This window comes from Hypomesus nipponensis, chromosome 11 (assembly GCF_054491055.1).
Source record: "Hypomesus nipponensis isolate SF chromosome 11, ASM5449105v1, whole genome shotgun sequence".
NCBI lineage: Eukaryota > Metazoa > Chordata > Actinopteri > Osmeriformes > Osmeridae > Hypomesus > Hypomesus nipponensis.
The window spans coordinates 17,805,653-17,832,371 of NC_140371.1; the positions used below are offsets into that span (position 1 = coordinate 17,805,653).

Sequence of the window (26,719 nt, forward strand, 5' to 3'; positions counted from 1 at the left end):
CAGCTAAAACAGAGACATAGGACAATCGTCTGTAAAGACTTTGACCCTCAGGTCTACATGAATAAATATGTCTGGTGGACTCCTGTCTACAACTACACTCTAATTCAGTGTTGTAGATTTTTTTCTATAGAGATTCCTTGCTGTGATAGCCATAGAGTGAAGTTTCATGTTGACTTCTTAGCAGTGAATGTAGGTGCAGAGATCTGAGAAGGATCACCCAGTTCCCAACCATTCTCTAAGCAGAGCCTTGTGTCAAAGACCGGACCCAAAAAACTGATGGGTGGGATCTTCCAACAGGTCACTTTTCAGCACCCTGAATAGTGATCCAGTAAGTGGAGAACCCTGTGCAGAACAGTGCCTGGGGGAGGGGGGCAGAAGGGGGGGGGGGGGGCAGAAGGGGGGGGAGGGGGGACAGAGGGTGTTTTGATCCAGGTCTGTGTTCACAGCCAGAGCAAGAACACAACCACTTCTAGTATCTTGTTTTGCTGGTGTCTTTTTTCCTGTATGTTGTCTGTCAGGCACTTTAATGCTCTTGATTAAGGTAGAGTAATGAGTGCTTGGTGTGATATTACTCATCCTGTTTTAGCCATGTTAAACTGTAGGTGGTTACACCTACAGGTGGTTTGTGATCACCCATGACAAATGACCCATCGGATTTGTTATATTCACAAACTCTGGTCATATTCTCATACTTGGTCATATTTTCTCATCAATCTCTCACCTTACAGGATCTAATCACTTGGCAATTAACAACTTAAAAAAGAATTCTCAATCTCCATTTCCCTGTTCACGGTTGAATATCCTGTATAACCAGATCTGTGGGTCCACCAGAGCCACCAGTCTCAGCTGTGGTTAGCTGGGTCAGCCTTGGCCCACCAAAAGTTTGCCAACTCTGTGTTGCAACACAACATGACCTTCTCCTGTGGTTACCTGGCTGTTTACACACCACAGTCACCATAACACGACTGCTGAACTGTACGGCAGTTCTGTACAACCTATGGCATCTGTTTAACACCAAAAATGTGCCACCTGAATTGCTCAATCTATTCAGTCTAAGACTACAGCCAAAATGACTAACTATAAACAGTGAAACTCTGAATAAACATTGTGTAACTCTGTAAAGCTTGTTTTCTATTTTACACCCATCTCTACCTGAGCTGCGGTGTCGGATAAAGTAATGGTATTTGCAATCAGTGCAATATACTTCGTTTTCAGTGTATTGTATGCCTTAAAGTGTGTGACACTGTACCAAATATCTATCAAATCTATCAAACTAGTAGTAGCAGGAGTAGTAGTAATAGTAGTCAGCGGAGGACGATGAGAAGGAGACCAAAGGCGTATCAGCAAATGTATATTTCACTAATCAAACACACTGTATGTGTTTAAGTCAATGAGGAGTGATTGCTACATTATCCCTGACCTATCTTAGAAAGATGCTGGCCATATATATATAAAAAAAGGCTTTGAATTCGGAATTAGTCTGTGAGCTGCCTCTCCTCCTCTTCCTCTCTCCCTCCCTCGCCCCTGGTCATTACTGGGTTAGCCATTGCACCTATTGTGGAATAAGATCTTTGAACATGCTCTGTGAACCTGAAATTAGCCTGAACAAACCTTATCATCACAATTGAACAAAGGGCTTAGTGAGCCTGGGTCAGGGGTCAAACCCACTGATGCCAGACAGGGCTTCTACTCTCTGGGTTCCCCACACAGGAGTGACTGAGTAAACATTTCTGTGGCTTCCAAATTGTTTTACCATACCGGTAAAATAATGGTCATACTATTGTCAATGGAGGTTGGAGTGCAATTGTTAAATGGACATCTAGATGTTATTTGAAGTAATGCTGTGTTAGAAAAAGAGAATGTAAGAGACAAAGAAAATGAGCACAAATCTAAGCAGGAAGAAAAGTGCAGCAAATATAACTGTTTACTCTCCAGAATATAAACACTGTTTTTACCATTCCGGAATGTTCTACGTCACCATGAGTTCCCTTTGACATTTACATGAATAAGAGGAACTGCATCAGATGGATGAATAGCCTGACTGTCAGTCATATGACATAGCTCACAGCCAAGGGCAACAACACACATGTAGCTTTGACTTTCAGGGCATTGGCTTGAACCACTACCTGCTGTTACTAGAACAACTGGAAAGGCACCGCAAGGTTTTTCAGACCTGTATGCATGTTCTTCAGATCAATCTGCTGTCCCTCGTCCTGGCTCATACAGATTGTGTTTCTTTCCACCGTCTTCTACCTTTTCACACCGTCTCTGTGTGACAGGTGGGAGGGGGATAAACCAGGGAGCCATCTGGTTCACCTGGTTCTGTAATTAAATACAGGTAGATGGCATGGCATAGTTAGTCTTTTTTGTTTTTTTGCTAGCGGTGATTAATGTGAAGCGGTGTCCTGTGCTAGAAATACATGGTTCCTGTCTGCAGTCTGATCTCAGCACAGATGTACAGGGATCATTAGTAGCCACTGTTTTTCCCCACCATAGATTTTTTACAAAAGCAACTATTTAAAACATTTGCTGTTCCCCAGCCTAATACTATAGGACAGCAGTTCAGGGCTTGCGGTTTGCCGTTGTGTGCCTTTTTATATGTGAATCCACCTCCAAGTGTTTAGTGTGTCACTTATTTTGTTGGACACGCCCTATTCTGTCTTTTTGTTCCTTTGCAGTGGGAGTGCCCTCTTTGGTTGATTTAAATTTAAATGAAGGTGGTCACGTGACAGAACCAGGTGAACCAGATGGCTCCCTGGTTTATCCCCCCTCCCACCTGTCACATCTGTTCCTCCTGTACCACATATGCTTGCCAAAGCGGTGTGGATTCAAATCCGGCCTGGGGCCTGGGACTGCATGTCTCCCTCTCCATACACTTTCTACGGTGGCCCTGAAGTGCAAATTACAACGGCAAATAGAAAAACACAACGGCAAATCAAAAGCACAAAAACACAACGCCAAATTGGAAAACAATACGCAAAATCAAAAAACACAACGACATTAAATTCTGACGGAAAAGGTCGGGCCTATCTGGCAGGGGACGGACCCTCCTGATTGGACAGAGGGACTGTCTGTCTTTTAACAGGAAGGAGCGGTGAAAAACACGAACAACACCTGCTGTCAACCTGTTTGAATGGTTTGACGGGACAAACAGCAGCACCATCTCAAAAGATGTTTCCCTGCTCCAACACACCTGAGTCAATAAAATGGGTTGCTATAAAGACCATTCCTTTGAATCAGGTGAGCTGGATGAGGGAAACATCTAAAACAATTTACCTTCAACTAAAGAAAAACCAACACCACCTTTTCCTTGCTATGAAAAATGACAACAAAAAAGTCTGTTACTCTAAGCACTAGCAGAAAACAAACCATACACTTATTCTCATCTCATGAACAAAGGGCCTATCCCCTCACTAACGCACACACACCCAGGACCTGATCAACTGGCATTTTAGAGGCATGTCAAAACAAGCAAGGTGAGTTATTGACAAGGTGACAGGGTGGGTCCAGGAATGGGTAGCTTTATAAAGAGTATTTTCTCATGTAATGTGTTTCATTGTAGAGAGGAGGTTGTGTTAGGTAGACAGGCACACATTCACTAAGATTATGGCCTCATCCAGCCATTCATTACCCAGTGGTGGTAATGTCTTCACCACCATACCGGACATCTTCTTCATTCCTGAGTTTGTAAGTAACGACCGAATCACCCTCTGCTCTGGGTTATTATGGGCTAGCGTCCAGTTTCATCCCAGGGAATATACAGTATACTTGGGATGGAAAATGTATCATTTCAGATATGGTTATGGCTCAGAGATGGTATTGATTTCTTAATGTAATGTTGTCAAATTTAGACCTCTGCACCTTGTTCTTTCATAAGTTGAGAAGGACAATTTTGAGTGAGGAACAGAAAAGTACAATTTAAGAGACCACTGCAAATTTTACCATTCTGTTCCTCATTCAAAATTGTCATTATCAAAAAAATTATAATGAAAGAAAAAGGTGTAGCGGTCTCAATTTTTTTCCAGAGCTATATTTTGAATCAGCACAAACAACAACTATGTGTGAAGGGAAGCTGTTTTTTTTAAATGGTTGTGTTTGCGGAAGGAGGAGACACAGAACGAAAGAAAAATTGTGCGAGCTGTATTGAACTGACTTGTGTTCAGTATGTGTGTGTGTGGGCCGTACATATTGATCATGTGTTTTGTTTGCGTGTTGGACAGGTGTTTGGGGGTCTCGTGTGGTGCCTGTTGGCCTCCACAACAATTATGGGAAACCCTACAGGCTACGTGATGTTCGTGTCTCTGTTCTGCTTCGTCATGACCACAATCTGGCTGCTTATCTTCGTCTGTGGGTGCAACCAGCGCAGCAACTGGCCAACTCTGGTAACGGACGTCACCTTCACTGCCAAGAGTCACACAGAAAGAAAACAAAAAAGAGACAGAGAAAGAAAAGGAAAGACAGAGAGAGAAAAAGAAAAACATTTCACAAAAGAGAGGAATTATGCTCATTATGACCACATCGGTATACAGTATTTTGTTGAAAATATAGCTGTTGTACACATATACTGTAAGAAAGGATGGTAGAATCAGCCAAGGGGCCCCACCCATGGAAACCTACAGTAGTACTGTACTAGACACTGCATCTTTCCTATTGATTTAAGTGACAGAGGTTTTTGCTCTGCTTGCAACGTTGGAAATATAAAACCCACCCAATGTGCTACCCTCTAACATTCTAAGTGTGTTTCCTGCTGTCTGTATCCCACTTCAGGATGTAGCATACCATTTCCTGGCGTCACTCCTCTACCTCAGCTCCTCAGTAGTCCTGGCTTATTTAGTCATCATGCTGCAAGGATTGAGTGGCACCCAGAATTTCAAGTTATTAATTGCTTGTGTGGTAGGTTTCCTTTCTACATCTCCTCTCCCTTAAATTCATAAAGTATATTTAAATCCTAAAACTACAGGTATTTGCAACCATGGGCAGTGAAACAGCCCATGTTATAAACAATTCATGTTATAATTCACATGCACAAATACATGACCTTAACCCAAATAATCTAATGCAGACCCTGACTTACTAAAAGTATGAATCAACATTTTAACTTCAGTCAATTTAAGCGGATTTCCGATTTGCTAACTTCATTTTTGTTTGAATGACAGGTGATGTCTTATCTGGCAACTCTATGCTACTTCCTCCATACCATCTTCTCTGCCATCAGATGGAAGTCTTGCTGAAGACCAGCAGCATTCACAAAACAGTCCGTTATTACAAGTGCCTGATCTTAGATCAGATACGAGACACATTTACCTGAGACATTTACACTGTGCCACGCCAATGTAAACAAACCTGAGAGACCACCCTACTCTTGTTACATTATATGAATTACCACCAACTCCTTTTATTTTAGAATTTCAATAAAATATGTCAGTATGACTGACTGTATAACGTTTAAAAACTCACTGTATGTTTTTAAGATTGTAATCTATTGTACATTTGAATTTTATTTTCGACACAAGCTCATTTGAACGATGGCATGTAACTGGAAATAAATATATTTTATACAATCCCATATATTTGCATGTTGCATATACCTGAATGAGAGAGATAGAGAAAAAAAGAGAGAAAGAGAGAGTCTGAAGCTTTTTAAAAGATTAATCATCCATTTCTTTAAGATACCTGCCTAACTGCCTGCATGAACGGAGAGAAGTCTGGTTACACAATTTAACCATTTAAAATCGTTTTCTTGAAACATTGGGAATGCAGAATTGTACATGGTATTTGGGATGGTACTTAAAGTGGAGAGCCCATGAAGATAAACAATTTCAACAACCCGCACAAAACTCGACCAAATTACATTGTTTATTGACCCTCATGAACCACGACCACTCCCACCTGCTTTTCGCACCAGTTGTCCTCTTTCTGCGGATGAAACGGTCACAGTCTCTGAAGGGTGTGTCCAGGTGGAGGCAATGAGCCATTGCCAAGCAGGTTCGTCTAGTTTAGCATTTCTTGAATGGGAAGTTACCAACCTGTTGCTCCGTTAGTTGGCAGAGTCTGGAGTGAAGCTCGCTAACGGAAAGCACAACGATGGCAGCCACCACTGCCCAGATAATGGGTAGTCTGCCCAGTGGTTTGGGTATATGCATAACGGCGCCGGATATCTTCTATCTACCGGAACTGGTAAAAAAAACACGTTTATTTTTGTTTGTCATTTAAAGTCATCAAGTATTAATGATACAATTTCATAAGTGAAATTCGTTTTTCAAACACAAGAGTAAAAATCCTAAATTGCATGTAGGCTTATTTATGAGGGGCTGATTCAAGTAAATTATAATAATTCTAATTAACACATTATAATATTTTATTCGTTATGGTTTACGTAGGCCACTTCATCAGTTTTATTTTTGTACTTATTATTATTGTACTTTTGTAAGAAGATGCTGGTTTTGAAACCATGACTTATGTTGGGGAGTGTGTACAGGTAATAGCCTGGGATGAGGAAAACAAACTTGAGTTGAAATACTAACTTTACTAAAACATTGTGTTACATTTTATTCCTACACTCAGATGATTCGAGCTTGAAAACATTCTGCCAAAGTAATAGATTCAGTGCTTTCTAGAGTAGAAATAAGAAACGTATACTGAGAAAATGGGTTAGATTAAATTGGTTAAATGTCTCTCTTGGAAGTTGCTTTGGATAAAAGCGTCTGCTAAATGAATAAATGTAAATGTAATGTAAATGTTAGAGCACAATGAACACCTGCAGTGGGGGAGGGGACCTGTGGCGGTCCTAGACTCATTTTACTGGGGGGGCCAGTGTTTAATCAGAGGGGCACATTAAAAACGGAAGCAAATTATATTTAAACATTAAATACTTTAATTTTACTTTACATGAAAATCATACAAACGGCTCTGGCTCTCCCTCTTCCAGCTCCTCAGCTCTCTCAATACCTTGATATGTTTCTCTCTAACTTTTTTTAATTAAAAAGGCTGCAATGTCCCTTCCTCGGTTCATGATGACTACTAGAAGAAGAAAAACGTGTAAAAAAAAAGAAGTTAAAAAAACAACAAAAAAAAGGGATTTTTTTTACAGGGGTACTGGCCCCTGTAGGCCCCCGTGTAGAAACGCCCCTGGAGGGGACAGAGAGGACCAGAGCAGGGAGAAGAAGAGAGGGGGGGGGGAGTAGGGGGGGTCAGATCCCATTGGTCGGGGTTCATAGTATCATGGCAAGTTGAATATTATTAGGCTCAAGTTGTGTGGGTGTATTGAGTGTCTGATTTTGTTTGATTGGGCAGTACCTGCATGTGTATGTTGGCAATGGATGGATACCTGTAATTACTGTGCTCCCATTTCTCTATTTGTATTGTCACAGATCTTTGGGGGTCTGGTGTGGATCCTGGTGGCATCTACACATGTGAACCCAAATAACCCCCAAGGCTGGGTGATGTTTGTGTCGGTCTTCTGTTTTGTCATGACCTTCCTCTGGCTCGTCATCTTCGCAGCTGGGGGCCACAAGAACAGTGGAGGGTGGGCCGCAGCGGTAAGTATGTTGGTGTTTACAAGACTAGAATAAATCAAGCAGACCTCAGATATTCCACGTGAGAACATGCTTGACCCAGGTGTGTTTGTTTCGTATTGTTCCATCCAGGACTTTGCTTACCACGGTCTGGCGGCCTTCTTCTACCTCAGTGCGTCTGTGATTCTGGCCGAGCTCACGATCAGACTAAAGACTGAAGGTGTCTTCAAGCACTACCAGATTGACATTGCTGCTGTGGTGAGGCCTCAACACAAAAAAACAGTCAGTCAGTACTAGTATCAACAGCTGGGATTGTCTGTGCATTCTGTATGAGTAGCACGTTTGACTATTTGCATTCCGTTGAAGTTTCTTCCTGCTTTTTCTTTCAGGTGTTTTCGTTCCTGGCCACGCTTTTTTACTTCATCCATTTCATTTTGTCATCCATTCGATGGAAGTCGTTTTAAAGGTCATGGATCGGACTGTGGGTGTTGTCTGTGTGTGTGTGAGAGAGAAAGTCTCTGTGAAAGAGAGACGTTATCAGACCTGTCACTCTCCGTAGATTGTAAACCAACAACTGGAAACCTTGCAAAGGGTTGAGAAAGAAAGTTTTTTTTTTTCATTTTCACTGATATATAATCTAATCAAATCGCTTCTCACTTATATTATATTTTTTTATGGGGAAATCTGCACCAGATTGTTGTTGACACACTGTTAAACGTCCCTGACACTCCCAAGTATTTTATATGATCTCTACCTTCTCAGTAAAAATGTTTTATACCGTACAAAACTATTGCTAATTACTTTTGATATCCACCAGATAGGTGAGTTATATTTTGTTAGGTCTGAGGTTGTCTCCACGGTAGATTTTTATAGAAATACTTTTCTTTTGAAATTGTAATAAAATCAACAACGCAAATCAACATGCCATATTCTCTATGGGATTTTCTTCAATATTAACCATTAAACCATTTTCACTGATAAAACTAAGACTTGGCAGCTAAGAAGTATATTGAGGTTTGTATTTCTTTAATTACTCAAGAAATGGTGACTGTGTTGAGTAATCCCTTTAAAATGACACTTTCAGTAGACCCATAGTAGATGTTTAGCCTTTCAAACTATTCATTTTCAACTTGTGTCTGTCTATGTGAGATCCAGGACTCAAAACAAACCAATGACCTTTCCTGTCAGAGGAAAAAAGACCACACCCCAATACCTGTAGCTCTTATCTCTTTAACTTGTGTGAGATAAGAATGTATAGCTGAGAAGAGGAAAAAACGACACAAAAGAAAGGTAGGGACACGGAGAAGTACCAAAAACAAACAAAGGGAGACAAGGGAAGACGATGACAAGAAGACTGGTATCTACAGAGAGAGAGAGAGCCTACAGGGTTCATTTACCTACAGACAAGAGACACGTCAGACGGTTAAGATGGCAGATCTCCTTGGACACAGAAGGTGTATTTTAAACACATCCCTGTGTTGACACTGTCCACTGTCCTGAGGGAGGTCTTGTAGGCAGTTTGTCAGGAGCCCATGTTTCGCTGGGCTTGCTTACATAAAGCTGATTATTGGATTTAGGTTGGATTGAAAGATTACAGTAACAGGGTTGGGCATCCCAGGGTGGGTAGCAAACATCTGACACTTATCAGACACTCGTCAGATTTTGAACATCTACTTGTATTTCTTATAGATATATCAAATGTATAACATATATGCCATATATTTTTCAAGATACCAAATTATATAAACAAAAAGTGAATAGTTTTGAGATACATGTAAACATCAGTCTCTAGACATCTCATGTAAATATATTAATAGCACCACCATCTGGCCATAAGGTGTAGCACTACACCACATAACTTCCATCCATCTAACCTTCCACTTCAGATGGCCAGCTAATGGGTCTCCATGATGAGCCCCTCCTGCTGGTGTGACAGGCGGCCCCAGAGCACCACACAGCCTGGAGACAGGCCTGGAGAGTGGCCTGGAGAGTGGCCTGGAGACAGGCCTGGAGAGCGGCCTGCAGACCAGCCTGCAGACCAGCCTGCAGACCAGCCTGCAGACCAGCCTGGAGACCAGCACACCAACCTGCTTCTTCCTGAGGACTATCTTCATCTACCGTCTCCCATGGGGCCTGAGACAAACTGGGGTGAAGACCACAGCAGCACGTCCACACACATGCATATGAACACAAACATAAATATAAATACAGAGAGAGAGAGACAGACCTGCTGGGACAGCTGACATTTAGCAGGCAGAGAGGAGACCACAGGGGTTAATAAAGAGACAATCAACAACAATAGGGTGTTAAGGGAGAGTCAAGGAACACACTCTCACAGGTCTGATCAAACTGGGATCGTCACTGGCGAGATGCAAACTCTTAAAGCCATCTGTTTACTAAGTGTTACAGTCTGGGGGGAAAAAAAATGAATAGAATATTTTGAAGCTATTCGGTCCTGAGAATTAGTCTCCAACTGTGCGTGGCGAGTGGTTGCGTTCTCTGTGATAGCAGAGCGGCGTGTGGGTGGGTTTCCTCAGTACGTCTGAAGACTGAACCCCTGCTGAGAAAGTGACAGTGGCTGACAGATGCAAAGGGGATAAACAGGAAGCGCATCCATCACTTCCTGTGCAAGTTGATAGTTTATGACAATCTCAAAAGGATGGTTTGAACTGTGAATCTCTACCGCCAACACTTTCAAGAAAAACAACACAGAGGATTTCAGTGGTACGTATTTCTATTTGACAGTTCAAACTCCAACACCCAAAATAATATGAATCTTTTGAAGTCTGAAAAAGGAAAGGAAATATATCAGTTGAGTGAGATGCTCTCTAAGTCTATGACTCCACATACATGTCCAGGATTGATAATGTCATGACCATCTGGAGCAGTCTCTGATGACCTCAGCGGAGCTTCGGTCTAACCAGGATGAAGCATTTGGAATTATTACACCTGGGACGTGTGCCACCACATGGCAACTCAACAAGCATCAGACCCACCCCTCCAATAACCCTGCCCAGCGCCCCTCCCTCCCTCCCTCCCTCCCTCCCTCCATCCCTCTTCGGTGCAGTGGACTGGGCCAGTCCAGCAGGCCAGCGCTTTAGCATCGATGGTGCGGTTGGCGACGCTGACGTAACGGCGGTGTCACCAGATGGTTCTCTTGACGCCGGACCAGAAGGACTTCTTCAGTCCCTGCGCGGCGCGGACGTCCTCCCAGTTGAGGCGCGTGTCGGGGATCTCGTCCTCGCGCTCCGGCTCCTGGCGCGGGCCGCTTCTGGGCGTTGCCACGACGACGGGCAAGGGGCCACGCTCGGCCGTGAACTCCACGACGTGGAGCTCCTTCTTCTCTGCCAGAGACTGGTGGGTCTCCTGAAGGAGAGAAGGAACAGGACAACAGGAGGGTTGGTCTTCAGTCTGGACAGTTCATACCGGCTTGAGTTAGAGGAAGTTATGGAAATGAGAAAAAGTGTGTGGCTTTACTCTCTGACCTGACTGGCCAGTCCAGTGAAGAGTGCTCTGGTGATGTTGAGCAGGTTGACCGAGCCCTCCACCTTGGCATACATGTCCTTTATTCCAATCAGCTTGCACATGGTGATGACTGCACGGTGACAATGCAGCCCATAACCTGCAGCACGGAGATGAGAGTGAGACCTTCCTTCTACACACACACATACTTGTGATCCCTGCAAATTTGTCCTTTCTGACAAGAGATTTCACCCATGAAATTGTTTGATGTTGCTCCAAAAAGGATGTTGCATTTCCCACTCTGTTCTATTGCAGTTCAGATGTTATTGTTTCTCTGTAGCTCAAGTATTATTATTGTTCACTGTGCCTGGTAGCTGAAATGAACATACTTTGCACAGTGCCTTGTAAATACACTGTTCAACCTCTACAGAAATCCTGTTAGAACTAGGCACCTCTGATTCTTGATCTTCTCCTGTGCTTTCTACATACACAATTTGTACGTTGCTTTCCATGAAAGCATCTGCTAAATGAATACAATCGAAATGCAAAACATAAGTTACAATAATTCACAATCACGTAATAGTGTTTGCTAAGTTTCTCCATCAAACTTTTTTGTCTTCAGTTCAAATCTGATGTGTTCGGGTGGTTGTGGAGAGGATAGCAGTCAGACAGCTGCAGGAAAGCTGAGGGCTTTCAGAGCTCCTAACATGACAGCCCCCCTCAGCCCTCTCACAGTGGCTCAGGGCGTGGCCCCGATATGTCAGCGAGCGAGTGAGGATCTCCCGGGGTGTGCATGGAAGGGTTCACGCTGTGTGTGTGTGTGTGTGTGTGTGGGGGGGGGGGGTTGGGGAGGGGGTCTATGATATCAGCATAGTTGTGGTTCTGGTTTCAGGGCAGATCTGTGCGTGAGTTCAGCTCTCATCAGCATCTTATTCCTCTGAAGGGGAATACAATTGGTAGGAAAACATAAGCACACACACGCGCACACGCGCGCACACACACAAAATAACACACACCTTTATTCTGCTTCTTCATGCGAAGGGTGGTCCTCTTGCAAGTGGAATTAATGTCATGATAAACTGTTGAACACAGAGAGGGACAGAGGTTAACCCCACCGCTAACTACACTGTCAGCCAACAGGAGCGGGAGACAGTGTCTCCCCTGGTGACTCACTGCCTCGCGGGTCACTTCCTGCCATCTGAGGACGGCTTCCTGTGCAACTGTGAGTGAATGTACCAGAAGGATGAAGTGTCCCACAGACATACAGAAAGTGTCACTGTGTGACACACAGTAAGCGTGCGCACGCGCACTAGCGTGCACACACACACACACGTTCACACAAACACACACACCCGCAGAAACAGAACATTTGGAGTAGCTGCAGGAGGTCTCTTGTACGTGTGTGTTTATGCACATGTGTGTGAAAGTCTGACTGTGTGTGTGTGTGCGCATCAGCGTGTACTGTGTGTGTGTGTGAGATGACTCACGCCGTGACAAAGTCTCAGCAAGAGAAAACACAGCCATCTTCCCAGAGAGCAGCGATGCTGAGATCAGTGACATCAGTGAGATCAGTGATTTGAAGGCAGGCACCTACAACTCTACACTGGAACCCTTTCCAGAAGATGGAGAATCAACGCTCAACGTTCCTGATCACAGACGCGGTTTGGTGACTTACTGGTGTGGTTGTTGTACAGCTCTATGTAGTACAGGTAGTGGACAGCCCTGTTCTTGGCCTACAGCGGAGAGGAGAGGTGTCAAGACGGGAAGGGTGTGTGTGTGTGTGTGTGTGTGTGTGCGGTTCTCTACAGGGTATTTCCAGGCCTACCTTCCTGAGCGCCGTGTTACGGTCCGCAGCTTTGCCCAACGCGAAGCCGGCGGCCCCGCTGCCGTTGCCCACGGCGACCAGGCAGCTGATGGATCTCTTCCTGCCCTCCTTGGCGGTCATGTTGAACACCGTCTTCATCTGTCAACCACAAGACAAACACTGTGAGGGTTCCTTCCACACGCTCTCCTCCCTACTTTCCTCAACTTCATGACCTTCTAAACTAAATGAAAAATGAAAAGAAAAAAACAAGCGTATTGAAATGATGGCTGTTTCCAGGTGTGTCCCTCCCATCTCCTCTCAACCCCACTCAGCTAAGATGATGTGGACCTTTGAACACACTTTGATCTTTCTCCCAAACAGACGTCACGACCACGCTCGCTTTCTGGCCTGGCACAGACTGAGGAAAAAATTCCTTCAGACATTAAGGGCAGCGAGTGCATGTGTCGGTGTGTTCGGTATGTGAGTGTGCGCATATGCACGGATGCCAAAGTGTGTGTATGTGTGTGTGGAAGCGCAGGCCCTCAGGGATACATCCCATCTCCCACTGAGACGTGCTCCCCAGATTTAAGAGGTTCCCATCGATCGGATCCAAGAGAACGCTGCCCTTTCCTGTCGACTTGCTCTCCTCCCTCTCCAGATTTATAAGCTGCAGTACCCCCTGGTGACAGCAGGGGGCACTGTGAGCACAGCAAAGTTCCATGAGGAGAAGAGGGGGGGGGGGGGGGGGGGGGCTAGGCGTAGTCATAAAACATCGAAGAAGGAACTGCTATATTCACCGCTGGCGGACGACACACGCAGAAACTCACTAACGTGCACACACATGGACCGGACCACACAAACACATGCATGCTTGCTCATGGACACACACACACACACACACACACACAGTGCACTCCAACTCAGACCATGACACACTGTGTCTCAGCCTGGCGGCCCAGCCTGTAGAAGAGGAAGACGAGCCAGAGGGAGGGGCGAGGAGGAGGAGGGGGGGCAGCCCTGTGAGATCTGCATCATCATCATCATCACGGATGTGGTCATCATCACGATCAGCTCCCAGGTCTGAACTGTCCCGTCACAGGCCGTCCTCATCTCCAAGACGACTGGGACTAGGAGCACACAGCCCCACACAGCACAGCAGCTGACTGGGACTAGGAGCACACAGGTCCACACAGCACAGCATCTGACTGGGTCTAGGAGCACACAGCCCCACACAGCACAGCAGCTGACTGGGACTAGGAGCACACAGGTCCACACAGCACAGCATCTGACTGGGTCTAGGAGCACACAGGTCCACACAGCACAGCAGCTGACTGGGACTAGGAGCACACAGGTCCACACAGCACAGCATCTGACTGGGTCTAGGAGCACACAGCCCCACACAGCACAGCAGCTGACTGGGTCTAGGAGCACACAGGTCCACACAGCACAGCATCTGACTGGGTCTAGGAGCACACAGGTCCACACAGCACAGCAGCTGACACAGCCCACACAGTGATCCTGCCAGCCCTCACCAACCCTCACTTCTCATCTCTGATGGGCAGCAGATGATGACCTGGACTACCCTCTTGTGTCCGAGTACAGTGTGTATGTGTGTGTGTGCTTATTACTTGTAATTGATAAAGTTAAAACTCGAGAGGGATTTGCAGCTGAGAGAACTTCAAAGGGAAGGCACTGCCCTAAGCTCAGGAGTTACATAACACACACACACACACACACACACACACACACACACACACACACACACACACACACACACACACACACACACACACACACACACACACACACACACACACACACACACACACACACACACACACACACACACACACACACACACACACACACACACACACACACACACACACACACACACACTACAGTAAGGGGTTTCAAATATATAGGCTGCAGGGCCAACAGTATTAGGCTAGAAGCAAAGGCAGAACTCATGACCGTTCAGGACCCCGTCATGCACGTGTACACAAGCACACACACGCACACACAAGCACACACACACACACACACACAATCCATCTGTAGTCACACTTCAGAGGGAGATGGAGAGGAGGGCACGGAGCATTAAAGCAGGACAGAAGTCTTCAACAGAGGAGATGAAACAGTGAGACCAGATCGAAGGCTGGGGAAGAGCTGAAGAAGAGCTGGGATGATGGATGCAGCAGACCCAGAGAGGAGAGCAGCAATGAGAGAAAGCAAAAAGAGAGGAGGGAGCGAGAGAGGAGGGAGAAACAGGGAAGGGAGGGAGAAGAGGACGAGAGAGAGAAGGAGAGCGGGCAGACACCCACCCGCAGTCTGGTGCAGTAACAGTAACACACAGGGCCATCTGTTCAGACTGATTGGCACAGCAGAGGATCCTCATTATCACCACCAGCTACCACCCCTACCCTACCCTACCCTACCCTACCCTACCCTCCACACACACATAAAAAAAAACACACACACACACACACACGGCACAGGAAGAACAACACACAGGTGGTTCGGTCATCACTCATCGTTTATACTATTTTCTGCATGTTGCTCTTTCCAAAGGTTAAAGTGCACATTCTCCTATCCATATGTGTATTGTCAGAGACCCGCTGCATTACCTCTTGACCACAGCAAGAGACAACCTCACATATGTATAGAAAAGGATGTGGAGGAGGATAATACGTGTGTGTATGTGTGTGTGTGTGTGTGGGGGGGCACACCCCCTCTGCATGGGGATGCCCCCTCCAGGGGGTCACCTCCTGCACACACAGGAACAACCCCTGCTCGGCTCAAACGCAACCAGCCATGTGATCCCATGGCAGAATGAGTACTGGAGTGTGTGGCATCAGCTCCAGAGGTGGAAAAGGAGGCTCAAGGAGACACTATTGAAATTCAATTCACTTGAAGACTGCTGAAAATGACTCCCTGAAATATTATGAAACAGAGAGAGAGCAAGAGACCATTGCGAATAGTTATTTGACTATGGAAATGTAGTCCAACTCCAATATCAATTCACAGAGACAAGGAAGAATCGAGAGCCAGAGAGGCAGGATGAGAAGAGGGGCCAGGAGATGTGGTGGGGGAGAGAGAGAGACAGAGAGAGAGACAGAGAGACGATCTGGGAGACCTGGCATGCCATATCGTTAAACCACTTGGCCATTATATCCATGTTGCCATTCGCAGCTATCTGCCAAGTCTCTCTCTGTCTTCTGTTACCCTATTCCTTCTTGCACACCCTCACCAGATGACTATATGAAATCCCTTATTTTTCCTCCATTCAACAATCAGGATCCAACATGGCTTCTGCTGTACGACCGCTATTGATTTAAATGGAGTTAGCAGCCATCCCGGAAAATCCCTTCACCACGCATTCAGTTTAAACAGGCCAGACGCATTAAGACCGCAAAGCGGAAAACATAATTGCGATGGTTAATCAAACATGCATGAAGTCATCAAATATGAGTTTACTGCTGCTGTGATGGCAGGCTGAGAACACGGCCTGGCTGGTGTCGAGGCTCATCACCAGCACGCAGAGAGGCCGGGCTGGTGGCTGGTGTTGAGGCTCATCACCAGCACGCAGAGAGGCCGGGGCTGGTGGCTGGTGTCGAGGCTCATCACCAGCACGCAGAGAGGCCGGGCTGGTGGCTGGTGTTGAGCCTCATCACCAGCACGCAGAGAGGCCGGGCTGGTGGCTGGTGTTGAGGCTCATCACCAGCACAGCACGCAGAGAGGCCGGGGCTGGTGGCTGGTGTTGAGGCTCATCACCAGCACAGCACGCAGAGAGGCCGGGCTGGTGGCTGGTGTTGAGCCTCATCACCAGCACAGCACGCAGAGAGGCCAGGCTGGTGGCTGGTGTTGAGCCTCATAACCAGCACCCAGAGAGGCTGGGCTGGTGGCTGGTGTTGAGCCTCATCACCAGCACGCAGAGAGGCCGGGGCTGGTGGCTGGTGTTGAGCCTCATCACCAGCACGCAGAGAGGCCGGGCTGGTGGCTGGTGTTGAGGGTTTAGGTTGAGGCTGGTGTTGGGGACTGAGGCTTGAGCTGGGGTTGAAGATTGGGCGTGAGGCTGGACCTGGGAGATTCTAATAAGACCACTAACACACAGACACAGTCGTGTTGTTAAGAAAGTGGAAAGTTTCATTCTCCTACAGCACAAAGTTGGATGGGTGTCCTTTCAAGGTTGTTCACTTTGCAAGACAGAGCAAAAACTTCAACGAGTTCTACCCATCTTCTTTAATGAAATAACCACCAGACAAAAAGAGAGTCCGGTTTTGTGTATTTGGCCAATGGCCAAGACACCATTCATGGCTCTCCCCTCTCTCCGTGTCCTCGGCTCGCGTCCCAGCACAGGAAACAGCCTCTCTAATAGCATTCTGTCCTTGGGAGAAAAGCCCCTTTACTGGAAGCTTTTCATTTCATTAAACCAAATTTATAGGGGGGATGGAACTCATAAACTCATCCATCAGTTTCCGGGGGACCCAAGAGAGTGTGGCCCTGCATCATTAAGGTTTGGGAAAGAGAAGGGAGGGTTGTTGATGTGACACACATGACGTATCTAATTAGCTGAGTGCTGTGGACCGTATCACCTCTGGGCTGCATCACTATGGACCACAGGTGGGCCAATAGACACACACACACGCGCACACACACATTTCTACGCCCTGACAATCCCTTATGGCAGACTGGACAGGAGAATTCATAAATAGGAATACATGCTAAAAAACAAACCACAACATTTAACGACGACCCATCTTTTAGACGTGAACATCTGACATCAGAGTTCATAACACACCCCCTCCCCCCAAACACACACACACACACACACACTACACTGATTCCAATGGTTTCGAGTCCGAGCGTTTATCTAGAACGGTTCAGTTTCATCATGCACCAGAGCCAGGTGAAAAATTAAAATAAAAAAGTGTTTATGTGTTTGTGTAAGGGAAAGAGACACCGGGCATGATAATGTGTGTGTGTGTGTGTGTCGCAGATAAGAGATCCGTTCCTGCAGGTACAGATGGTGTTCATTTCAGGCTTTAGAGCCCAGAGTGTCTGTGACTGTGTGTCTGCATCTCATCCCAGTAGATAAGCTGTATGGATGGATCCCTGTCACTTACACACTGCCCTCACCCCACTCCTAACTCAATCAGCTTAAAAAGAGACAGACATCGTAACAAAGACTGATCTGACCCCCCCCCCCCCCCCGACGTCCATCTCTCCGTCCCTTCCGCCACAGTGTCCCTCTCCTATTAAGGATGATGAAGGGAACTTTCCTGTGGGTTCAGCCTAGCTTCAGTATCTCTCCATCACAATAGACTGCCTTCATTTCAATTTCCTCTCAGAGCAGGTGAGCTCTGATAACAGCCCTTCCCTCACATCCCCTGCACCCCCCCCCCCCCTCCCAAACACTTCCACATCATATCCATATCCACTTTAGACTGGCCCCTGCCTCTTTACCCCAACAGGAAATATTATAACTTCCAGAAATAGAACACAACGTCAAAACTACCCACAACAGTGACATCAAGTGTGAGTCATAGAGCCAATCACATGACTTGCCCTAAACTCATGCCCCCTGCGACTGGTGATGTGAGACTGGATTGGATCTTAGGAAACAATACTGTAATCATGGCTCAACCTTGCCCTTGGGTAGGCCAGCTCATTAAAACTCCTCCAATCCTCACATGTGTGTGTGTGTGATATGCATGTGTATCATATGTATCATGTGATATGCTCCAGCATCACCCAGTCTCTTGTCCCAGTCCCTCGGAGAGTTCAATACAGGTTCAAGCTCTTTGATCCTATTGGTTGGTGTACAGTACCAACCCCCGGGACCCAAAGGACCCCCAGGCCTGTGACAACGACAAGCTGCTCTTCCTCTTCCTGCCGCAGAGGAGCTATGGGGAGCGGCGAGGGACATGCAGCGCCTCCCTCACAGGCAGCCAGAGAAGATCAGACGCCTCCCTCCCTCCCTCCGGAAACATCCACCATCAGAGATGACAGGCTTCAAAGACTCCACACACCAGCACCGAGGCATCCCTGCCCTGCTCTCCCAACCGGCTGGCTCCCTAGCCCTGCCTGGAGAGCTCAGCCTGACAGCCTCTAGGAGTCACTCTATTGTCCCTAACCCATCGTCCAAGCCATGGAAGTGTAACCACCCAGTCACAGCAAACCAAGAAAATTAGAAAAGAAGTCTTCTCCCCCCTACACTGTGTAGACCCAGTCTGAGTGCGTGTATATATTCCTTGAGTGGCTTTAGTTAGACCTGGCTCCGGTCCATGTAGCAGTTTAACAGGACTCACCTCAATCACACGGGAGTCAAAGTCTTCGTACGTCTCTGTAGAGAAAGGAAAACAAGAGATTTGGTTTAACGAGGAGAGCTACCGCAGAGATGGGACCTTGTTGAAACCCAGCCAGAGAAGTTCAACCTTGTTAGTTCTTAACATCCTGCTTCTTATTCATGGTGGCTGCGTTTGTGACCGTCAGGGTTTATCAGATCAATTCAGACAAACTGGTCTTGGATTAAACATGTAATTACGCTGGGAATAGGAACTGCAGAAGAAGCTCCCTGAGCGAATCAGGGAGAATTAGCAACTGGCTTTCAGCCGGATAAATAAAAGCGGTGATGAAGAGGAGGGATGGGAGAGGGAAAACAGGGAAATGGAGAAAAATAAATACAAAAATTCTCTTGATATTGGGTATTGTGAATGCAGGGGGTCCAGTTTCCTAGTCTATGACGATAACCTTAAACTTAGACAAGCTCCAGGTATTTGTTCACTCACAAAAGGATTTAGTCTAGACTTCAAACCTTAAACAGGTGTGTGTGTGTGCTTCGTGGAGAGATAACAGGAACAGTGGTAAGGGTCAGAAGTCAAACAGCAGCAGCTCTGAGGTGTCCATGGCGACACACCCATCTGTCGTCATGGTACCCAGATTTGTTGTCCAGATGGACGATCCCTGGGTTCTCCAACCCTGCTTCTGGAGCTGGAGCGCTACCTTCCAGTCGGATTTTGCGCCAATCCCAGCTGTAACTAACCTGATTCAACATGTCAACCAGCTAATGATTAGAATCAGGTGTGCTAGATTCGTTCTGGAGTGAAAGCCCACAGGGTGGATCTCCAGGAGCAGGGTTGGAGACCACTGGACTAACCTGAGCCAACAACCTAACTCCCTTACCAGCAGGACAGGCAATAACCCTGGCCGTCGCTGGGCACACATTTCCCATCATCGCCAAAATAAATATAGATAAGATAACCAAATCAATTGTGGCCTTTGTGGAGCGGGCAGGAGTGGAATTAAAGTGAGATTGCTCTTTCTGTGGGGTTCCACTGTGCAGGGAACACCAGGGCAGGAGGGGGCAGGTGGACAATCCCTGTTTGATTGTGTTCCAATTTCAGAAATGAGAGAATCAGAGAGAAAGTAATAGAGCTGAGAGAAACAGAGACAGAGAAAGGGAAGGAAGAAATGGAGGGAGAGGGACACTGGTCACGTCACTTTACTGTTACTGAACTGGCCAGGCTGCTCTATGTAAAAGTGGTCTGGATGGTTTAGGCTGCTCCCCAGTAATGATATTACGCGACGAGGGGAGGGCTAGACACTAGGTGTGTCTCCCGGGGTGAGTAACCAGCCTGTGAGGAAGGCTAAAAGGAAGACATGAGTTGTGAGGTGAGGAGGCTGGAGTGAAAGTGAAAGAGAGGAGGGGGGGGGGGGGTCAGAGGCTGGGGAGAGCTGACTGGAGATGATGAAAGAAAAGGAGGAAGGAAGGGAGGGAGGGGGAGGAGGAGGGAGGAGGAGGGAAAAACAGACTAGGAGAAGGGTAGGGAGAGGCTTACTGTCTATATTACTTTTCCCTTGGAATACAAACTTGGGTTAAAAAAAAAGAAATGATATAAAAATAAAATACATAATATTTAAATCATTTAATTAAAATCACACCTATCATCTAAGTGCCAGAAGGTGTGTAATAATGAGCTGACATGATTGAAGCCCAAGGCTGATGGATAGTTCTAGACAGGTGTGTGTGTGTGTGTGTGTGTGCGCGCGCACGTGAGTGTGTGTGTGTTTGGAGGGGGTAGTCTGCCGAGGGAGACCCATCAGTCAGGTCTGTCACAGCAGCTAAGCTGTAGTGGCTTTCCCTTCTTCCAGCTGTCACGCTCTGTAGCTCCCTCACAGTCACACACATACTGTACTGGACACACACACATACTGTACTCTACTGTACACACACACACACTGTACTGGATAAACACACATACATTGAAAGGCTATATTGTCATGGTATAGTCAAAAGGCACTGTTTTTTTCCCATAGCAGTGGCGTTTAACAGATACTGGAAGCGTGACTTATGCTTAAAGTGATCACTGACTTTCTGACTGTGACAAACATCAGAGTGGCTAAGCAGAGCTCAGGGCACCCACATGTGATACAGACATGATGGGTAATAGTGTGGGTGAGGAGGTGAAGCATATCATGCTTCAAGGTGCCATTCTTGAGAAAGATAATACCTCCATGTGCCAAAAAAAAAACACTTTACGACACAGGCCCAATCCCAGGCCCCCCACTCTGAAGCCCTCACCTCCATTGGGCCCCGGGTCTGGGGCCCCCAGGCTGATGCCTCCCCAGGAGTGTCCGGTCCAGCCCCTCTCCCTCTTCACCCTCATCTTCCTCCGCCGGTCCCAGTCCTCCCGCTGGCGGAGCAGCTCCGCCTGCAGCTCCACCTGCTCCGCCTCCCCGCGCCGGGACATGGTCTGCACCTCCCCGGCCCGCAGCACAGGAGCGTTCAGACCGGGCCACAGGAACCCCCCGCGGCCTGGGAGAGGGGTGGAGGTTAGGAGGGATGGTGTGGGAATGGAGGGAGAGAGAAGGGCGGGAAAGTAGGGGAAGTTGATTTGGGACGATTGGGGGAAAACGCGGGTCAAGCTGGATACACAAAGGGAATCGATTGAGAACTTCTCCCTTTTTTAAATCCATATTTCAAAGTGGGGAGTTTACAAAATGGACAATCAAGTTATGGGTCCAACTTGGATCGGATGGATTTTTTTAAAGGACAAGCCGATTCAAAAGAGAAAGAAAACTCTGAGAGAAAACTCAAGACAGAAAATGAAAGAAGGGGACAGAAAGATTGCCTGCCGCTCGCCAGTCTATGCAGAGAACGACAGGGATTTAATATCCACTCTTTAAATTGAGCAGATGTGGTAGACATGAGAATGAAGAGGGATTCTTCTTGTAACAAATGAATGCAATTAATAAAACACTAATGGTAACAGATTAATTGTCTGCACAGACCCGCTCGCTGTCCGTCTAAATCTCATTAGTCTCAACTCCTCAACTCTGAGAATGTCCCACCAGATAGATGACACTAACTAATCCGGATGTCAGCTTTCTTGCCCGGTTGACATTAAGGTAAAGAGATATGCATAAATATGAATGCCCTCCTTCTGTCCCGAACCTCAGCAGGATATGGGATATCAACAATCGACCTGACTGGAGGTCAGGGAGAGTGCGGCTGCGTACGTACCTTCACCGATCTGCTGCCCTCTGTTCAGGTCCTTCTTCATCTTGCGCTTGGTCCTCTTCCCCCGGCCCTTCCTGGCCCCGGTCCCCGTCTCCGCCGACACGCCGCACCACAGCTCGTCTGCGGTCACTGCAGGGCCGGAGCACAGAGACGCGCGGTGTTAGCGGGGAAGATGAAAGAGCGCGTGCGACGGCGTGAGAGGAGCCCACAGACATGGGCTGTCGCTTCGTGGGCCTCTTCGTCCTCTTTGGAAAGGACCAATGAGAACTCAAAACCTGTTTCCCCTAGAAGGATCCTGACAAGTGTGAAGTACAGGAACAGAGTTGCTGCAGTACCTCCAGTTCTAAATGTGCCAGTGGATCCTCCACCTGCTCCTGCTTAAACCCTCTGGGGATGGGATTGATTTATCTGAGAACCCATCTGCAAGCAAAAATATGCTGCCGAATTATGGCTCAGCTCTGCCTTCTGCTATTGTGTAAAACCTAAAAAGCAGAGTAAACCATTTATTTGGCAGGCGCTTTTCATCCAAGAGGATGACATACGGGGTGGATTTGAACCCGCAATTTACTAGTCTGCAGACAACTGCATCTACCAGTAACGCTACAGCACTTCCCCAACTAATCTCCCTGTGGCACCGTGTGGATCGACCTGCAGTAGCTACACCTGATAGGCCCCTTGCTTCGTCACAATCTGCAGAACTGCACCATAACCAATTCAGACCCACTGAACCGTGCGGCTACAGGACGGTCTATGCAGACGACAGCCAAACGTTCACCTTCAACACTCCCCTGGCTCTTTCCTCCTCTGTTTTTCGGTGATTTTCAGCTGCGTCTCAAGCATCTGGAGATGTGGAGCGCCGTGCGGAGGTTTGATTGTGAGTTAATTAACGCAGGCGTTAAGCCAGCTAATGAGTGTGCTTGAGTCTCTAACGAGGCTTTGTTTGTGGTCTCCGCTAGCTCTTGAGACGGCAGGATGCAAACACAGTTATAAGACCCGCACAGGACTGGGACTATTAACTCACTGTTCCGAGAGTGAGAGACTCAAATCTAGGCAGATGGTCGTCATACACATATCCATGTATGAATATACCAGCCATGGCTATTTGAACTGGACTGTGTCCAGGACTAAATGAGACATTTTCTATGAAAAGTCTTCCTAGCTTGTGGACGTAATGCTGCCTTGAATACAATAAAGGTGTTCGTCCCAAAAGTAACGAAAGACTTAAACATGCTAGCCGTCAGCCACTCTGACAGACCCAGATCAACCATGACTCACTCCTTTCAGAGAGGAACGCCATCTAACTCAGATGAAAAGTAAACAAGCAGGTAATTAAATACGAGACTTCTTGAGTTAAGACAGAGACATAGGATAGAATTATGATGAGAATAAAGTTATAAACAAGAAGAAACTGTGTGTGTGTGTGGTGGATCTTCTATGCAGACTTATATGTTGATAGATCTGGTAATTATCTCCAAAAGAGCCACAGGTGATGGGAGAAGGAGGCAGACATCAGTGAAATGAAGAAAATATAAAGAAAGTAAGTGAGAGAGAATGATAGAGAGATTGAGAAAGAGTCCTGTCAAATAACCAGCTGTCGGTGAAATTGCTCTGTTTGACAGATTCACATACTGTGAATAAGTCACATCATTTTCCAAATGAACACTACTTAAATGCTCAAGAAGTATCTTTATTACAATGATATCTCTGCCAAGATATGCTCCCTGAACAAATGACTCTCTATGAGGGAAATAGGCTAAGCTTGGGTACGTGCATACCACCCTATCCCCAACCCCTAAAACCAGTTGTCTTAACTGTTACTGGCACTGCAGGTCACTGACTAAGGAGAGACAAAAGTATAAGCTTAAGCACACACACACACACACACAACTGAATATTAACTTTTATATTATCCTCAAATGAAAATGATAGGTATATGGACTAGTTGTTAGACATGCTCTAGCCACAGTCTGCCACAGCTCTTCTTCAGCTACTAATGGGACTCACGCTTGTTGAAGAAGCTGCCATGTCTAGTCTGCTGCCAGGCTGAGGGGTAGGTGGGGAAAGGGGACCGTACGGAGGCAGACCGTCTTGCCAGGTGGGTGAGATGGAGAGGGCCAAATGTTGCCCTGAGTGGTGCAATGCCTGAAATACAAAACACAAATTGAAAATACATGTATGTTATGCCCCACATGCCACTCATGCGTCAGTGGAAAGGTGAACTGCTGTCACTAGGTGGTCGCCGTAATCCTTCAAAAAATCTAAATGTTGACTAGAATTACATGGTTCGGCGGGCACATAAATCAGTGATCAAATACATGGGTCTAAAATATCTAATGTTGCTCAATTGATTTAGCACCTTATGATAGCTATACTGAGGATTTAGAAACGACAACCCGGTATAGGCAAAACTCGTTTTGGATCTCGGTGTAGCCTTGGAAATTGGAATCCCATGCTACAACGTGAGAACTCCGCCCAGGTGGCATTCCTCGGCTTACAATATTGAGTTGGGAAAGATCACTTGCTAGCTTTAGCAACGAGGAATGCAGCAATGTCGATTAAAGATTGACCACAAATTATTAAGATATTCACATATATTACTGTAAATATAAATACAATGTGAAAGCATGTCATAGGAAGATATATTCACCTTCCAACGTTACTCGGAGGGCACTGCACACCCTTAAGGAAGACGCCATCTTGGATTATGTCTGCGAGGTCCTGCACAGCACAACAAGAGGTCCCCGTGTTGCCTGATCAAAATTTAACTGAGAAGGAGGTTAGAAAACGGGGAGTGTGTACCTAATGTTATCTGGTTAACGCTATGGGTTAACGTCATGCTAGGAAACTGATTTAGTATTTTGTAAATACTCTACTTCAAAAAACATTTTCAGTTTTGCCATGATTCATAGCCTACAGATGTAATCGAATATTGTGAGACAATTTTTAACACAATTAATTGTATAAAAACAAAAAAAAATTATAGTAATTATTATTACATTTCAGACAGCCAGTTTTTTCAGAGTTTTTTTCTGGCAACACTGCTTACAAACGGTTTCTTCTCAATGTGACCTCCACATCTGCAGTAGGCTTGGGGCTGAAGCTGAACAATTGCAGTGTAGACAAAATGACACCGAACTATGCTTCAGCGACAGTCACACACTTCATGTGTGATACCCTTTATAAAATATTATGACTTGGCTATCTGCCTCTGTAACTAAAAAAAAAAGAAAAAGAGGAGAAGAGGCAGCGGGCATTGGCTGTAGATCACTTTCCAGAAGGAAAACCCAGGAAATGAGGCAAAGAGATGGGGATGCAGAACACAATACACCACTAGCCAGATAACGTGCTATTGAACAGGATAAGCTTTATTGCATCAACAGTCTGAGGGTCAATTTTTCCAACTGACATCCTCGAGCTGTCAGGGAATATGACAGGAAGCAAATTAAGAAGCTTCTGGAACGTTTCGACAGTCAGCAAAACAAAAAACCAGAGAGTTTGAATTTTCATTTTTCTCTTTTCTTTTCAGTGTTATTTGTAAGATCTGCAGGAAGGGAAATAATGGAATCACAGGGCCACAGGAAAGAGGTTTTCAAGTAAAACGCAGAAGGATCAGCAACTGCTATCTCCTCTTCCGTCTCCCTGGGACCTTGATTGCAAATTGCTCTCTTAGGCCTTCATGCATAATTATTAGTCTCATAGGTAGCTTGGCTGCTGTAACTAGCTGTAAATGTGAGCTGCTTATGGTTGACTGAAGTCAGTCCAGAGAGCCTTGGAAGTAGCACTCACATGGACTTGTGGGTGGCACGGGAGTCGTGTACTGCACACAACGGTCGAGATATTGCATAAGCCCATACATTCTTCAATCCTAAAGGATCTTTCCAAATCCACAGCTGTTGTGTTTTCACAAGTCTCCCCAGTCGTTTCCTCTCTCCATGTGACTGATGGCCATAACCAGCGCCAATTTTTGTGTGCTTACTGTGCTATGTTCCCAATCAGCTCCTTAATGTCCATCGGCTGGGGCTTGAGTTGCTGATGTTTTGTGGGGTGTGTGAGTGGCAGTCACCCACCATCACAGACGCTGGCCTTTTTGTGTGATGGAGCGGGGACCATATTCACAGCATGTGTCTCACTTCCTGTTATTGAGTGTAATTTGGTGCCATTGTATGGCTTTTCTGTGATTCAAAAGATGGGTGCAATCAAATGTTTGACAAAAGAGGCATGAATATCGAGCTGTGTTTTGAGTGTGGGGATAAATATGAGGCTAACTGGACTCTTGTGTAACGTAGAGAAATACAGAGACCCCACAGTTTCTAACAGGAAGCCATGCACCCACGCATGCATGTTCTCGTCTCTCATTCCAGTGTGGACTACAGAAATCCTCATGGCTTGTTGACTGATTGATGTCAGCCTGTAATC

General features: G+C 46.3%; 3 protein-coding genes and 1 long non-coding RNA gene across 4 annotated transcripts; 2 read left to right on the forward strand and 2 right to left on the reverse strand.

The window, feature by feature from the left end:
• Positions 1-3,551: 3,551 nt before the first annotated feature.
• On the forward strand, positions 3,552-5,568 carry LOC146268499 (myelin and lymphocyte protein-like). The gene is made up of 4 exons (XM_084667060.1): positions 3,552-3,687; positions 4,221-4,382; positions 4,768-4,893; positions 5,157-5,568. The coding sequence occupies exons 1-4, from the start codon at positions 3,607-3,609 to the stop codon at positions 5,229-5,231; spliced, it is 444 nt and encodes a 147-aa protein (XP_084523186.1). The 5' UTR covers positions 3,552-3,606; the 3' UTR covers positions 5,232-5,568.
• On the reverse strand, positions 4,120-6,018 carry LOC146268500 (uncharacterized). The gene is made up of 3 exons (XR_014724656.1): positions 5,890-6,018; positions 4,780-4,842; positions 4,120-4,401 (listed from the first exon to the last, which is right to left on the reverse strand). It is a non-coding gene; the product is annotated as an uncharacterized LOC146268500 (long non-coding RNA).
• A 32-nt stretch (positions 6,019-6,050) lies between these two features.
• LOC146268501 (myelin and lymphocyte protein-like) lies at positions 6,051-8,433 on the forward strand. The gene is made up of 4 exons (XM_084667059.1): positions 6,051-6,177; positions 7,371-7,538; positions 7,647-7,772; positions 7,904-8,433. The coding sequence occupies exons 1-4, from the start codon at positions 6,085-6,087 to the stop codon at positions 7,976-7,978; spliced, it is 462 nt and encodes a 153-aa protein (XP_084523185.1). The 5' UTR covers positions 6,051-6,084; the 3' UTR covers positions 7,979-8,433.
• Positions 8,434-10,561: 2,128 nt separating this feature from the next.
• mrps5 (mitochondrial ribosomal protein S5) lies at positions 10,562-25,062 on the reverse strand. Its single transcript, XM_084667209.1, has 10 exons — positions 24,951-25,062; positions 24,308-24,445; positions 22,307-22,432; positions 21,365-21,598; positions 19,092-19,126; positions 12,802-12,939; positions 12,652-12,709; positions 11,993-12,055; positions 11,000-11,136; positions 10,562-10,880 (listed from the first exon to the last, which is right to left on the reverse strand). The coding sequence occupies exons 1-10, from the start codon at positions 24,997-24,999 to the stop codon at positions 10,656-10,658; spliced, it is 1,203 nt and encodes a 400-aa protein (XP_084523335.1). The 5' UTR covers positions 25,000-25,062; the 3' UTR covers positions 10,562-10,655.
• Between the last annotated feature and the right edge of the window lie 1,657 nt (positions 25,063-26,719).